We start from the raw sequence: 13,538 nt of genomic DNA, 5'->3' as shown, positions 1-13,538 counted from the left end.
CAAAACTGAGTAACATGCTCTAGGAGACTGCTTGAGCAGGGAGGTTGGACTGGCTGAACTCCAGTGGTCTCTTCTAACATTAACCATTCCTGCGGGACTCAGGGTGGAAGCGATGCCCCAGTAAGGGGGCCAAGCTGCTCGCCGTGTGCGGTGTGCGGGGCCGGAGGCGGCGGCCGCTTTCCGAGGGACCTGCGGAGGGCGGGAACCGCCGGGCGGCATCTCCTTAGGGGCTCAGCCCTGCTGCGGCGCCGACCTTCACCTGAAACCCGAGCCGGAGGAGGGAGGGCGGTGCCCGCCGCTATAACACCCGGGCGGGCGGAGGCCGACCCGCCCTGCAGGGACCGGGGCGGCCGTCGGTGCCGCAGCCGTCAGCCCGCCCGTGTGTGCGCAGCGTGGGCTGTGAAGGTAAGCTGAAATAACGTGAGGGAGAAAGCACAGTCAGCAGTCGAACAAAAAGGGTGTAATTATTTATTTATTCATTTATTTATTTTTAAAATCCTAAGTCGATTAGGCGTTTTGTTATCGTTATTACTTTAGCCTTCATCAAATTCATGTGTGGCTTTTCATCTGGGGTTTTGGAGGTTTTTGTTGTTGTTTGGTGTTTTTTAACCAGCATATTTGATAGATGAAGAAGAAAAGTCTAGAGAGACTTGCAGCACCAGTCATTTGCTGCCTCTAAATCTCTCCTAGTACCATATGGCATAATGAGTGCATGTCTTTATCATTGTAATAATGATCATATTATGACTGCTCAATTAGTTATAATCAAACGTAAAGTAATGAGGGAAATCCTCGATTCTGTAATAGATCATCCACAATAATTTCTGTATGACCTCAGGATTTAGCAAAAAAGACTACTAAAGCAGGCTACTGAGCTAGGTCCCCTTGTAAAAGTGTGCACTGTTCCTAATATCTCATAAGTAGTCGTTATTTTGTCATGCTGTTACATATTTTATTTTCTTTTTAGTTGTTGTATTTAAATAGAATAAAGTTGAGACCAAGATGTAATGAGTCATGGAAAAATCCACAGATGTGAACTCTTTAAATATTTACTAATTCTAAATGTTGATTTTTAAATGCAGGTTTGGATTAATGCAACTTCCTCATAAGGATACAACAAAGAAGAACAATGAAGGACCATTTTGTAAATTCCACAGAAAAGGACATCTCTGATGCTGGTAGGCATGAACACTGTATGCGTGTTTGAGGAATATATTCCACAGCTTTGAATCCGAAGATGCACTATAAAGCTTTCCTTAATGTTATAGTGGTTTTGTAGGAGATAACACAATGAGTTTCCACTGAACTAAAGCCACACCTGTAAAGCGTTTCTGCATGAATCATTCCATCAAGTTCAACAAAAGTCATTTATGTGAGTAAAACTATTTAGGAGGGTCCTAGCCTTGTCATGAAAATGCTACTGAGGTAAGCTAAGATGGAAGCACATTGTTGTTTTTAAATGGTTGTCTAAACCAGTCATTATAGATCGACTGACATTAAAAACACTGTGTAGAAAATTCTATTCATAGTGAATCAGCAGTTAAGGTAAATGTAAATTAAATAGGGAGTTGCTGCTGTGAGGAGCCCGTTTTCTCCCCACGTTACAGCTGGTTCCCTACTGTGGTTGCTCATCAGTTTCTTTAGATACTTATTACATCTCATTTTATATGAATTTATAATTATAAGATTCCCAGGGTAGGACTCGTCTTTCATGTTGGTTTCTGAAGCCTCTAGCACAAAGAAAGTTGAACATGTGGCAACTACTGCGATAGAAAGAAAAAATTATGATTATTGCAGGCAAAGACATGTTTCTTCAGTTAACTTCCATCTCTTCTGTGTGGTTATAACCTTCACTCTAAGCAAATCCACTCATTTCATCAGGGCTTCTTCTCATTTGCATTTACTTCTGTAAGTGTTTGAAGAATTAATTAACTCTTTCTTTTGTTTCGCTCTTGGAAATGGAAGTGGAAGCTTTTTTCTGGAGTAAAGAACTGAATAGAAAGGAAGTTTCAAGAAAAATTCACCGGGCTCTTTCAAGGACATGAGGAAAACTCTTTAAATGCAGAAGTCTCAGCAGTGAAAGATGCAGGAAATTGGTGCAATAGTTAGATTATTAAGTTAAAAAAAGTCTGCTTTTTATTTAACAGAATCTGCAAGCAAGGGATATGACAATCCCTCTTTCCAACATGAAGAACATCTTGAACAAAGTGACAAATTAAAGCTCAAGGGAAAAAAGTAGGTATTATTTGAACTCAAGACGTTGGCTGCTGGTAAACTTGTTTTATAGGGGCGGGGAAAGGAAAAGAAGAGTTTAGTACAGCTTTACAAAAAAAAAAAAAACCCTTACCTTAATTAGTCTTTTGTCTTTTCCTCTAGGAAAGAAAATGAGAAGTCAGAAAAACGAATGGTTGGCATTTTTGAATTGGTTAGTGTCCAGTTTAATGGCCTGTTTTATTTTTTCTTTTCTTTTCTTTATTTGTTATTGTGAGTTGCTTATAAAGTGCAATTAATAGGCAATGAAAAACCTGAGAAAAAGCCTGAGAACTACTGATTCTAAATCTCTTTAAGTTTTGCACTGTTATGTCAGATTCCCCTCTTGGTGGATTGGCGGCACTGACAGCAGTTCAACCTTAGTGCTGTTGGAAGATGAAGCTCACCCCTACTGAGGCTGTTCTAGGACTGCACAGGCCCTTGCCTTACCTCTAGTTACAAATGGTTTATCCTGTGTCTGACATCTGAGGGATCTGCTCTCTGAGAACCAGTAATATAGTTTTGTACCAGTTTTCTATACAGCAGCTATTCTCAAATAGCTCTTATATGTGGACTTACTTATTCTGGAACAGAGAAGTTTTATTCTTCTCTGGTTTATTCCATGTCCATTTACACCTTGTTAAGAGGGTTAGGACAGTCAGGAATAAAATGCTCTGATTTCAGATTAACCACATCCTAGGATAGCTATGGCAGTTTAAATTCACATTCTTCTTTAAACCAAACAAATATTCAAGGGTAGATGAGCCTGAAGATACAACCTATCTCTGCTAAAATAATTTTCTACTGGTAGATATAAGTCAAGTTCTGGTCAATAACTCACTCTTGTTTACATTGTAAAGGCATTATCTTAGTAAATATGTAACTTAATGGAACACAAAATGGTACTGTACAAAGGTCATCATCACTTACAAATATGTAGTTTTTTGTAAATGGAGAATCCATGTTCTACCAATATTCGCTTAGCAGTCTTAGTACTGATTTAAAGATGTGTTCAGCTACTACAAGATTCTTATATTCTGAGTTTACTTTCAGTTAGAACGTTGTTACTTTGGAACATGTTGGTAGAAACAAAGCTGTTCTGTAGGTGTGCTGTACCGTAGCAAATACATGAACTGACAGGTGCAATGTCGCTCTTTTTTTTTTCCTCTTTTTTTTAACGCTCACGTAGTTTTGCTATGCTGACTGGATGGATGTCCTTTTGATGATAGTTGGTTTGATCGCAGCTGCTGCAAATGGTACTGGAATGCCGCTTATGATCATTGTCTTTGGAGAGATGACGAACAGCTTTGTGCTAAGTGGTGTGGAATCAAACGGTAAAAAGTTAAAATTAGAATTCTCTGCATATTGCTTATGTTTCGCTACAGGGGCTAAGATGCCTTTTTTCCCCCGGACTATGCACTTGTACATATCTAACAAATATATAACGAGAAACATTCATCCTGCTGGAAATAATCCAGTCATTTTAATCAATCTTTAATGACAAGGCCAGAACAAATATCTTATAAATATCTTACAAACCAAAGCATTGGATGTGCTCTTTATTAATGAACTTCAACTTCGGTGAGATAGTAAGGACCATGACCAACTTCTGTATTATCAGTTATCAGACATTAATTGTTTAAAAGTAAATGTGTATTTGCCAAATCATTTTGTATTTTGCAAGACCCCACTTGCAAAATACAAAACATTCCCAAACTGATGACCCCATATTGCCATGAATTACCTTCTACATATAGCACTTTCACAAACATTACTACTTTTTATTTCCCCTTAACAGATACTTCAGTAAACAGTTCCAGCTGCCCATCAGTTACAGGTGTGGATATAGAAGGTGACATGACAAAGTAAGAGTCTTTGTAGTTTTCCTGTTAGTAGAGTATCAGAGAATTTTCTTTTACTGTGTTATCTCTTTGAGCAGAACCCAAATGTTTGCCTTCTCAAAAAGATTTCCCAATAATGCATCACAGGCTTCAGTATTTAATTTAGTATGATAAATCAAGACTAGTTGTTGCTTTGTGTTCTAACTTGTCTCGCAAGATACAGTGGGGTCACATGGGCTTTTGTTCCCTTGTTCCAGGTTTGCTTACTATTACGTGGGAATTGGCTTTGCTGTGTTGATCCTGAGCACCATCCAAGTATGGACGTTTTTGGTTGCTGCTACAAGGCAAACAGCAAGGATCCGGCAGAAGTTCTTTTTTGCAGTGCTCCATCAGGAGATGGCTTGGTTTGATACTACCCAGATAGGAATGCTGAACACCAGACTCACAGAGTGAGGGCTCTGGTCTTTTTTTACACGCACACACACACACCCCTAAGTGTGACATTTAAAAGAAAACTGCCATTTATCTCTGTGGAATAGCCTACAGAGAGTTAAGGAAAAAAAAAAATATCCTTTTCAGCTTCATTTGTGAAGTATCTGTGATACATGCATTGGAAGGGTTTCTGCTGTGAAATGCCTGACACTGGCTTTCTAATGTCCATGAAGTATGTGGCAGTCAGTGCTAGATAAACACCTCTGCTGCCTCCACCTAGTTTACAAACACTGAAAGCTCTGACATTTTACTGAATGAAAATGAACTTGTACTTGCATCCAGTCAGATCTCAGGCTGAACTCTGTCCAAGCAGTTAGTCTTTGGAGCTTTTCCATAAACTTAAATAGACTTAGGGATAAGTACTGTAAGCCTCAAGATGCTATGGGACTGTATGTGTGAGCAGAATTTTTTAATTTTTTTTTTCTGGATTTTAAAATAGCTTTGGACAGAGCTGTGTCCGGAAAGGTGTAAGAGAAGCTTAAATGAAACCACTCTCAACTCTAGTATTTCTATGTTCTGGAAAGAGAAAATGGAAATTATGAAAAATGGAGGTTATTCCAAATAATTTTCTGATGGAATGGAGGTAACCCTTCATCTGAGTCTGTAGCTAAAACTCAGAACATGAAATACATCAGAGCTGAACAGAAGAAATCATTTGGAGATGGTCATGTTGGATGAGGAGGCTCCTTGACTGTTTACTTGTGCTGTTCCATTTGGATGCCTGATAAGGGAGCTAGGTCATTTGTGACCCGGTCACAGGGGATAGAAACAGCAGAGAATGATGAAAAGTACAGTAAATGAAAATACAGTAAACGAACCCTTTAAAATAGGAGGTTTCTGTTGTGTTTTGGCTACAGAAGAGCCTGATGGTACAGTCCAGTAGCTGTGGTTAGAAATTTGACTGTGCCAGTTAGGAAATGGCAAAGCTTCTGACATTAGGCCACACAGCATGAAAAGGAGGGGGAGGGAGTCACAATGAAAGGCATTCCAAGCTAACAAATCTTTTTTTATTATTATTTAAAGGGACATCAACACCATCCACGAAGGCATTGGAGACAAGATCTGTATATTTTTACAGTTTTTTAGCACATTTGTGACAGGGATTATTATAGGATTCATCTATGGGTGGAAGCTCACACTGGTGATTTTGGCAGTCAGCCCTCTTCTTGCTGCATCAGCAGGAATTTGGTCAACTGTAAGTGTGTGTGGATTAATAAACAAATACTAGAAAAACATTACAACTCTTATGCACAGGAAAGGGGGAGAGAATGGAAGAAAAGTAGTACGGTTTCTAAGTTGTGAGGTTGGCCCCACATTTACTTTGATTTCTGTTCTTTTCGTAGCCTTTCTCTGCGTTCCCAAGCACATACTTGTAAGTTGTGTTCCTTCTGCCTGCATGTTCTGTCCTTATGCCATGTTACAGGAGGGTAATGTGCATCAGAGAACCTTCCTCATGCAGAGCATTGGGGAAGCCCAAGCACATGCCTGTGACCCTCACTTTTCCCTCCCAACACATACTTTTCAAGTTCTTTTAATCTGCACTTACATGTACCATGTCTCTTGCAAATGATTTACCAAGTTGCATGCTGCGTACAGAGTAGATCCTAGGACATATATACAGCTGCTGTAGACTGTAGTGATATAAATCAGCAAAATATCTTGAGAGGGTTCCCTTCCAGATAGGAAAACATTTTCTCATTTTGTGCTGTTGTAGCCACATTAATGGGTATGGCTCATATTCTTAAGTGGCTTATATATGATTCTGTGGGGTTTTATTTTCCTTATTAAAGCATTTCAAATAAGCTAGGAAGAATGTTAGAGGCTGTAAAGCAATTGACTTGTTAACTTCAATGTCTGCTGGCATGTTCCAGAGCAGCTATGGCACACCTCTCTGCTCCTACACACATCCTAGTGGAGCTCATAGGCTGTCTGTCCTCAGCTTGGGAGAAAAGCGGATCAGTCATGAAACTCTTCTGATGTTTGTGTAGCATGTGACTGTAATGAGGATACAATGATACATTGAGCTGGATTTGGGGGGAGCTCAGAGGAGTTGACCTCCACTTTCCTAAAATCTCATCCTTTCAGTAGGCTGCAATAACGTCTGGTTTTCAACTTTCCAGCTCCTGGCGTCCCTTACTGCTAAAGAGCTGTCTGCTTACGCCAAAGCAGGAGCTGTGGCAGAAGAAATTTTGACAGCAATCAGGACTGTTGTTGCTTTCAATGGACAGCAGAAGGCATTAGAAAAGTAAGATTTTAACTAATAATTATATTTAAAATATGGAAAAGGAATTTGGGTTGTGAGGATTTGGTTTGTTTGGGTGGTTTTTTTTATTTTTTTGGGAGAGGCAAAGGAATAATATTCTCCTTAGAATAGTTTTATCTTTCTGTCAATGGACAAATCACCTGAAAACAAAGATGTGTAAGTAGACCTGGTCAGTGAATACAGGCTACTTTGTGCTATCATTGCAGCATAGATTAAAATTTCTCCTCTGATTGAGATCTGGAGTTGAACTTAATGTGGAAGTGGTGGAAGGGCTGTCTTCACCTAGTAGTCTGACATAGCAGAGCGATGATCAGTTGCTTATCTTATAGAGCATGGATGCTCTGTTCTGATATTTGAACTTAAATTTAAGCTACACTGGATAACAACCTTAAGTAAAATCACATTATTGATTTTTACTACTTTCATGATTTGCAAATACCACTTGTAATTGATCAGTGTTGGCCCTAGTCATATGTAAAAGGTGAGGTTGTTGTGGCTGGCCATGAACTTATTCACATATATATCAGATAACTCGACAAGCGTAAACAATAACATTCAGTATACAAATAAAGGGCATCATTGATTCCATGCAGCTGGGAAAGGCAACCCAGAAGACCTGATTCATGAAACTCTTGTATCTTTTTCAACTCTTATGTTTGCCTTGATCTCGTGCAAAATTTCTAAAGTGATGTCAGCCCTAGCTCAGTGTCCTACAGCCTTTATTTGTCTGCTTCTAAGGACTGAGATCTGTATCCTGCTTACTGGGAATTGTCCTTAAGATGCAACGCTTTCTGCTTACACAGTAAAGGCAAAAAAAACCCTTAAGATGGTCTAGATCAGTTGTCCCCCCTCCTCTCCATCTTCTGCAATTACCAGTGTCTGAAAATCTAATGGTAGGAGCTGCTCCAGACTACTTTGTCTAAAGACAAGATAACTGATACCTGAGTAACTCCATGACAGTAAGGCCTTTCCTTTATGTGGTTGACTGGTCAGCCTCTTCCAAAGCTCTACCTCCATTTAATGTAAAAACAAACAAACAAAAAAGCAAATGGAAAACCCCCACCAAATCAAAAAAACCCATGGTGGCTCTACTAGGAACAAACTCCTGTCAGGGACTGACTAGGGCATTTTGTAGATGTGGGTTTGTGACTCCTATGCTACTCTTGAATGCTGGTCTCAGAGATAGAAAAGCATCCTTTTGCTGCACAGTGCCTCTACTGACCACAAATGCTTACTCTTGCAAGGGACCTTCAGTCATCTTCTCTTTGTGGCAGTGGCTTGGCTTTTCCTCTGTAGCTGAGTGATCACATGTATTTGTCACACTGCTCAAACCCAGTACCCATTTCCCTGGAAGACCTATGATGCTGCTGACTCAAAGGTAGGGCTTGGTTTGAAGAGCACAACCAAGTCAGAACATTTAAATGTATTTGACTAAGAAATGCAGCATTGATGACACGTGAGAAATTTACATGAACAAAATTAATGCAGTTTTTAAAGATTGCTTCTCAGCTGACTGAATTGCATGTCTTCCTAGTACGGGAATATATTGTATAGAAAATACATATTGGGGAAAAAAGTGCAAGCTGCTGAGCATGTCACTGGAAGTAAAAAATACACAATTCCTAGGTTACACTTTCCATAATGAGCTTGAGTAAATGAAAACTGCTAGCTGTAAACTATAGATAAACGAATTTGAAGTATCCTTAGAAGAAATCATTCTCACACTGAACTTGTCAGTCTTTATACTGATCTTCTGTTTTACCATATTAATCAATATGGTAACCTAAAGGAAAGATGCTTGTCTTCCCAGAATGGCTAGTAAGAGAACAACTCTGGTATCAGAGGGAACTCTCTCTCATTTACCTCCTTCCCTAGTGCCTGGGGTTGTTGGGGGGCTTTATTTTTATTTTGCCTTTTTAAAACATGGAAGACTAAACCTTACCTCTGGTAGATAACACTGATAAAACTTTTTCAAGGTTTTCTTTCAGGATTAATGGAAACAAGTGGTTCAAGACGGGTATTGTGTCTTCCGTCAAGATAACAAAGTCATGATGCTCAATTGTTTTCTTAATCTGTCTTCCATAACACATGAGTATACCAATGTTGTTAGCATACGTCAGAATAGATTTATTCAGATGAATTATATCCCTAATAGTCCTCTGTCAAAAAAATAATCTGTATTCTCTTTCAGATTTTAATTTTATTATATAAATCTTTTTAATTAAGAAAAGGGCACTGGGAAATAGCAATCAGAATGGCATGTAGTACCTGTCAAATTTTTCCTTATCCACTTTCAGATACAATGCTAACTTAGAGACGGCTAAACGTGTTGGAGTGAAAAAATCCATTACCACCAACACATGTCTAGGTATTTCACAGTTTGTTATCTTTGGGTCCTATGCACTTGCATTTTGGTATGGAACCAAGCTCATTGCTGAGGATGAACATTATGACATTGGCCGTCTCTTAATTGTAAGTACATCAATGCAGCTTTGAAAAATGTTCTGTAACTTCAGGAAAATAGTTATACAAGTGGTGTATCTATTTTCTACCTTGTGCTTGCTAAATTAGCTGTTACAGACTCACTTGGTATAAAAGAACTGGAAGGTATTCATCTTGCCTAGCTTTTGATATAACAAGCTTGAACAGGACACCTTGTATTCCTACTCTAATCAATGCAGAGGCAAAAGTATCTGCACTTTTCTCACTTGTCTTGGACTCTATTTGTAGAGTAGGATGAACAGCCAAGAGCTGGTGGTTAAGAAGTGAAGACAAGTAATCTGGATTGCCAACAAATTTCTACCTAAACAGAGATGAAATGGATCTCACTGGTGTGCTAAATGCATACGGGGAAGTTCTCAAGATCTCATTTAGCCACAATGTCTTCTGTGCATTCTGTTGTTGTTTACTTACGTGTTTTTAACAGTACCTTACCAATATGTCTTATGTCAGTAATGGTTTGGGGATATTTAGCTATCTTATTATCATCACAAGTTTGGCTACATGCTTAACTTTCACACTCTCCTCAGTATGCTTCCTCACAGCATGTTAAGTGAATTGTGTGTCAAGAAAATCTGGATTAAATTTTGTGAACCTCTTAACTTTGGGAACATCTGAAAATCAACAGAGAAGGATATTTGTACATAATAGAAAATGCAAGAACATTAAAAAGAAAAGTAATTCATGCCACAAAGGCATGTGTCAGTAGTTATAATTTACTCCAGGAGAATGGAGTGTACATACAAGCAACTGTGAAAAACACCTTTCACTTTTGTATTTAATTTTCCTGAAAAGGGTTAAATGCCCAAGTCTTTTGAGTGCACATGTGGGCACTGGTGACTTTGTAAGCATTAAGTGTGGTGCTCACTCCATCTCCACAGGTGTTCTTCTCTGTGCTTGTTGGAGCTTTCTCCCTGGGCCAGGCAGCTCCCAACCTGGAGAGTGTGGCTAAGGCACGTGGAGCTGCCTATGAAGTATATAAGATTATCAATAAGGTAAATATCTAAGTAAGTAGAATACAAGGCTTTCAACCACACTTAATTTCCCCTTCCTCTCTTTTTTTTATCTCTTGAGATATAACAAAAGCACTCTAAAGCCCCCAAACCATAAACTTGATAGATGCCTACCACAGAAACCCATCATAGTTCATATGAAGGACACAACCTCTTTATTTGTTGTAATGAATGCTGGGAAACCTAGCATGTTTATCTGAGATATATGGTTGAGATCTTTCTCTAGTATTAGACTTTCAGATCTAGAGGGAAAATGGTAAGGCACTGTACTAATTTTTAAAAAATGCATATGTGCAGAATTGCAGCTGAGCTGTGGTTTATTGTGGAAGGAGTTGGTGAGGAGGGGATTAGTATTGCTATTGAAAATTACAGCATTAATAATCTGTGATGCTGATGTTGGTATGAAAAAGTTTTCCACATTATTATCTTGGTCTTGCTGTGCTATGCAGCAATTGCATGTCTGTATATGTAAAATATTTTAAGCAAGTAGGACTAAAAAGTTCATGAAGAAATGGCTACACCATTCTTCTTGATGTGAGTATAAAATCTTCCTGTGCAGATTACTGAGGGCCATTTTTTGGCTGCAAGATAATGCAGTTAAGTTCTGCAATTACAGATTTTCTGCTGTGGATTTTGTTGCATTTGAAAATCTTCTATATTTGTGAAAGTAGAATTCACAGTTACATGTTCCCCTGTAATCAGCATCTGCTGAGTAAAATGCAGCAACTCTGCAATGATATACTGCAGTGTAAACCAGCAGCTGAGTACACAACAGTGTAGCTAGCAGAAGTAACAGTTCCAAAAGTGACATAATAGTAATAGATTTTAAAAACCTCTTTCCAGAAACGGCTCATAGACAGCAGTTCTAAGGAAGGCTACAAACCAGACAAACTCATAGGAGAAATTGAATTCAGAAACATCCATTTCAGTTACCCAGCGAGACCTGATGTTAAAGTAAGTGTTTGGTTTAGATTGCTGTACTGAAATTCTTCAGCCTGTGTCCATATTTTTGTCTAATCTTGTTGTTCTAGAATGCCGAATGCGTTCCTGTTTGGGGAGTGGACATTATTTTTCCCTCAATAGTGCACAAAGCTCTAGATCTACTGTCACTGTCTGTCTGTTCACAATTCTCTTCTGCAGGAAAAATTTAAGAATATGTATTCCTCCTAGTCTGAATTTCTGTGAACAAGCACTCTGATAAATCAAAAAAGATTTTTCAAAATTAAAACTTCCAGACTTTAAACAGTTAAGTCAGGAAGTGGCTTTTTCCAGTTCCTTGGTCATTCAGAGTTGCTATGATATCCCATGTGAAAAATTATCTGTGAGGTAGGCTTTACAACAATATGTTATCAAATGGATTGAAACGTATCATCCTAAATATACATTTGGAAGTCAAAAGTAATATTGGGCAGATGTTAAAATTGCTGTTCAATAAACTGTTGTCCCTGTTCTTTGCTAGTTCAATTTCCTTTAATGACCTATGTACATCATCTCATGGTGATTAATTACTTTTTTGGTGACACAATTAGTATGACCTCTTTGCCATATTCAACAGTTTATAATCTTTTGAACACCTTGATAAAGATAAAAGAAAAAGGAATTTGCTGCTGTTGTTGCTTACTTGATGAAGAAGGAGATTGGAACAGAGCTTTCAAATGCCAACAATTAAAAGCTCGATGTGCTGATTTAGTGGTGAGAATGGGGAACTTCATATCACTGTGGCTATTTCTTTAGATGGCTTTTCCTACCTCAGTCATCTGAGGTCTGTCCCATTGGGTATCAAGTGTGTTTCCAGGACACTGGGGTAGCTGAAGGGCAGACTCAGAGCTGGCCTTCCTTCCCTAACTGTGAGTTGGTGCAATGTATCTTCTGTCCCTCTTCGGTTTGGGAAGAATTCTTACTTCCCTCCCATTTGGCATGCAGACCCATAACATAGCTTATCAGCCTGAACAGCATTTTTAGGAAGAATATGAAGACTCTGCTCTATCACTTCATATTTCTGATCTAAGTCAGCAGCTCTCCATACTAAGAGCGTCAATGTTATTTAATATATCCAAAAGGAATCAGCAAAGGTGTGTAGAAGTTATCCACAATCTCTCAAACAATTGATGCAATACAGTATAATCTCCCCTGTCCACATTAAACCAAATCAAAGAGATATAAGGAGTCTAGATGTTGCTAGTTTTAATATTGGCAACACCTTGTCTGATGAGTTAGAAATAGCCTATTATGTGGTTGTGACTATTTGCATCTGGAGATACTATGGTATCCAGAATATGGTTCTTTCTTAATAATGCAGGCACCAGGATATCAGCTTCTTGGAGATACAAACCCTGCTGGATGTAAGACAGGGAAAGGAGAGGAATATTGCAACTGTTTTTAATCTCTCATTGTAAAAACATTTGTAGGCAAAATTATAAATCAGCCTGGTATAAACAAGAGGAGTTCCCATAGCAGCCAAATATTTTGGCAGCTACACAGCATTACTTGTATATGACATGGACATCTTTTGAGGTAAAATGTTCCTTAATGTGAAAATAGCAACAAAGATACCATTAATCTGTAACTACTCCCCAGGTTGCTGAGTCTGTTAACAATAAGGAATGAGATTTACTAAGGGCTTTCCAGCAGTTACCTGGTCAAAACAACCATTTATATTCTAAAAATAGAAGAAGGCAAGTTTGTTTCTCAGCCATCATGTTTAGCACCTGAAAAATATTTTTCTGTGATATTCATAATTGAGTGTTATGCCATTGGCTAAGCACTGGAAAATGAAGGACAGCAGGAAAATGGAAGATCCCAAGCCTGCTATCAGATCACACAAACTGGAGAAAATGAGCTATCAAGTTTAGAGTATTGTGGCTAACTCTGTATTTGTTGATATGAGTGTGCTGGGGAATTTTCCCAGGAACTGGAATGCAGTGGTCTATGCAAGGCAACTCTTAAAATGTTTCTTGGCATGAACTTGACCTGTTCCAGTTATCAATCTTCTCAAATAATTCACAGGCTTGGTTTGGTAGCCAGAAGGATGCAGGGTTCCCAAAAGACAGATTGCATTTAGCCATCCTGTTTCAAAGGCTAATACACTTCACAAGCATAGATGCAGCCTTTTTCCTATCAGTGCTTCAAAATATTCTCAGGTACAATTAACTTATTAATATTGTCATACCTTTAGACTGT

General features: G+C 38.6%; 1 protein-coding gene across 1 annotated transcript in view; it reads left to right on the top strand.

Annotated features, from left to right (window-relative positions):
- Positions 1–259: 259 nt before the first annotated feature.
- The window catches only part of ABCB5 (ATP binding cassette subfamily B member 5), a 35,007-nt gene continuing 21,728 nt past the window's right edge, over positions 260–13,538 (top strand). The window contains exons 1-12 of the mRNA XM_051785900.1: positions 260–405; positions 1,083–1,178; positions 2,148–2,235; positions 2,377–2,425; positions 3,440–3,584; positions 4,049–4,115; positions 4,349–4,540; positions 5,607–5,778; positions 6,704–6,828; positions 9,144–9,318; positions 10,227–10,340; positions 11,202–11,312. Coding sequence (XP_051641860.1) covers positions 1,130–1,178; positions 2,148–2,235; positions 2,377–2,425; positions 3,440–3,584; positions 4,049–4,115; positions 4,349–4,540; positions 5,607–5,778; positions 6,704–6,828; positions 9,144–9,318; positions 10,227–10,340; positions 11,202–11,312 — 1,287 coding nt within the window. The 5' untranslated portion in view covers positions 260–405; positions 1,083–1,129. The remainder of the gene's footprint in view (positions 406–1,082; positions 1,179–2,147; positions 2,236–2,376; positions 2,426–3,439; positions 3,585–4,048; positions 4,116–4,348; positions 4,541–5,606; positions 5,779–6,703; positions 6,829–9,143; positions 9,319–10,226; positions 10,341–11,201; positions 11,313–13,538) is intronic.

This window comes from Manacus candei, unplaced genomic scaffold (assembly GCF_025592945.1).
Source record: "Manacus candei isolate 608988 ecotype Guabito, Panama unplaced genomic scaffold, ASM2559294v1 h1tg000021l, whole genome shotgun sequence".
Taxonomy (NCBI): domain Eukaryota; kingdom Metazoa; phylum Chordata; class Aves; order Passeriformes; family Pipridae; genus Manacus; species Manacus candei.
This window is presented reverse-complemented; position numbering and strand designations above follow the sequence as displayed.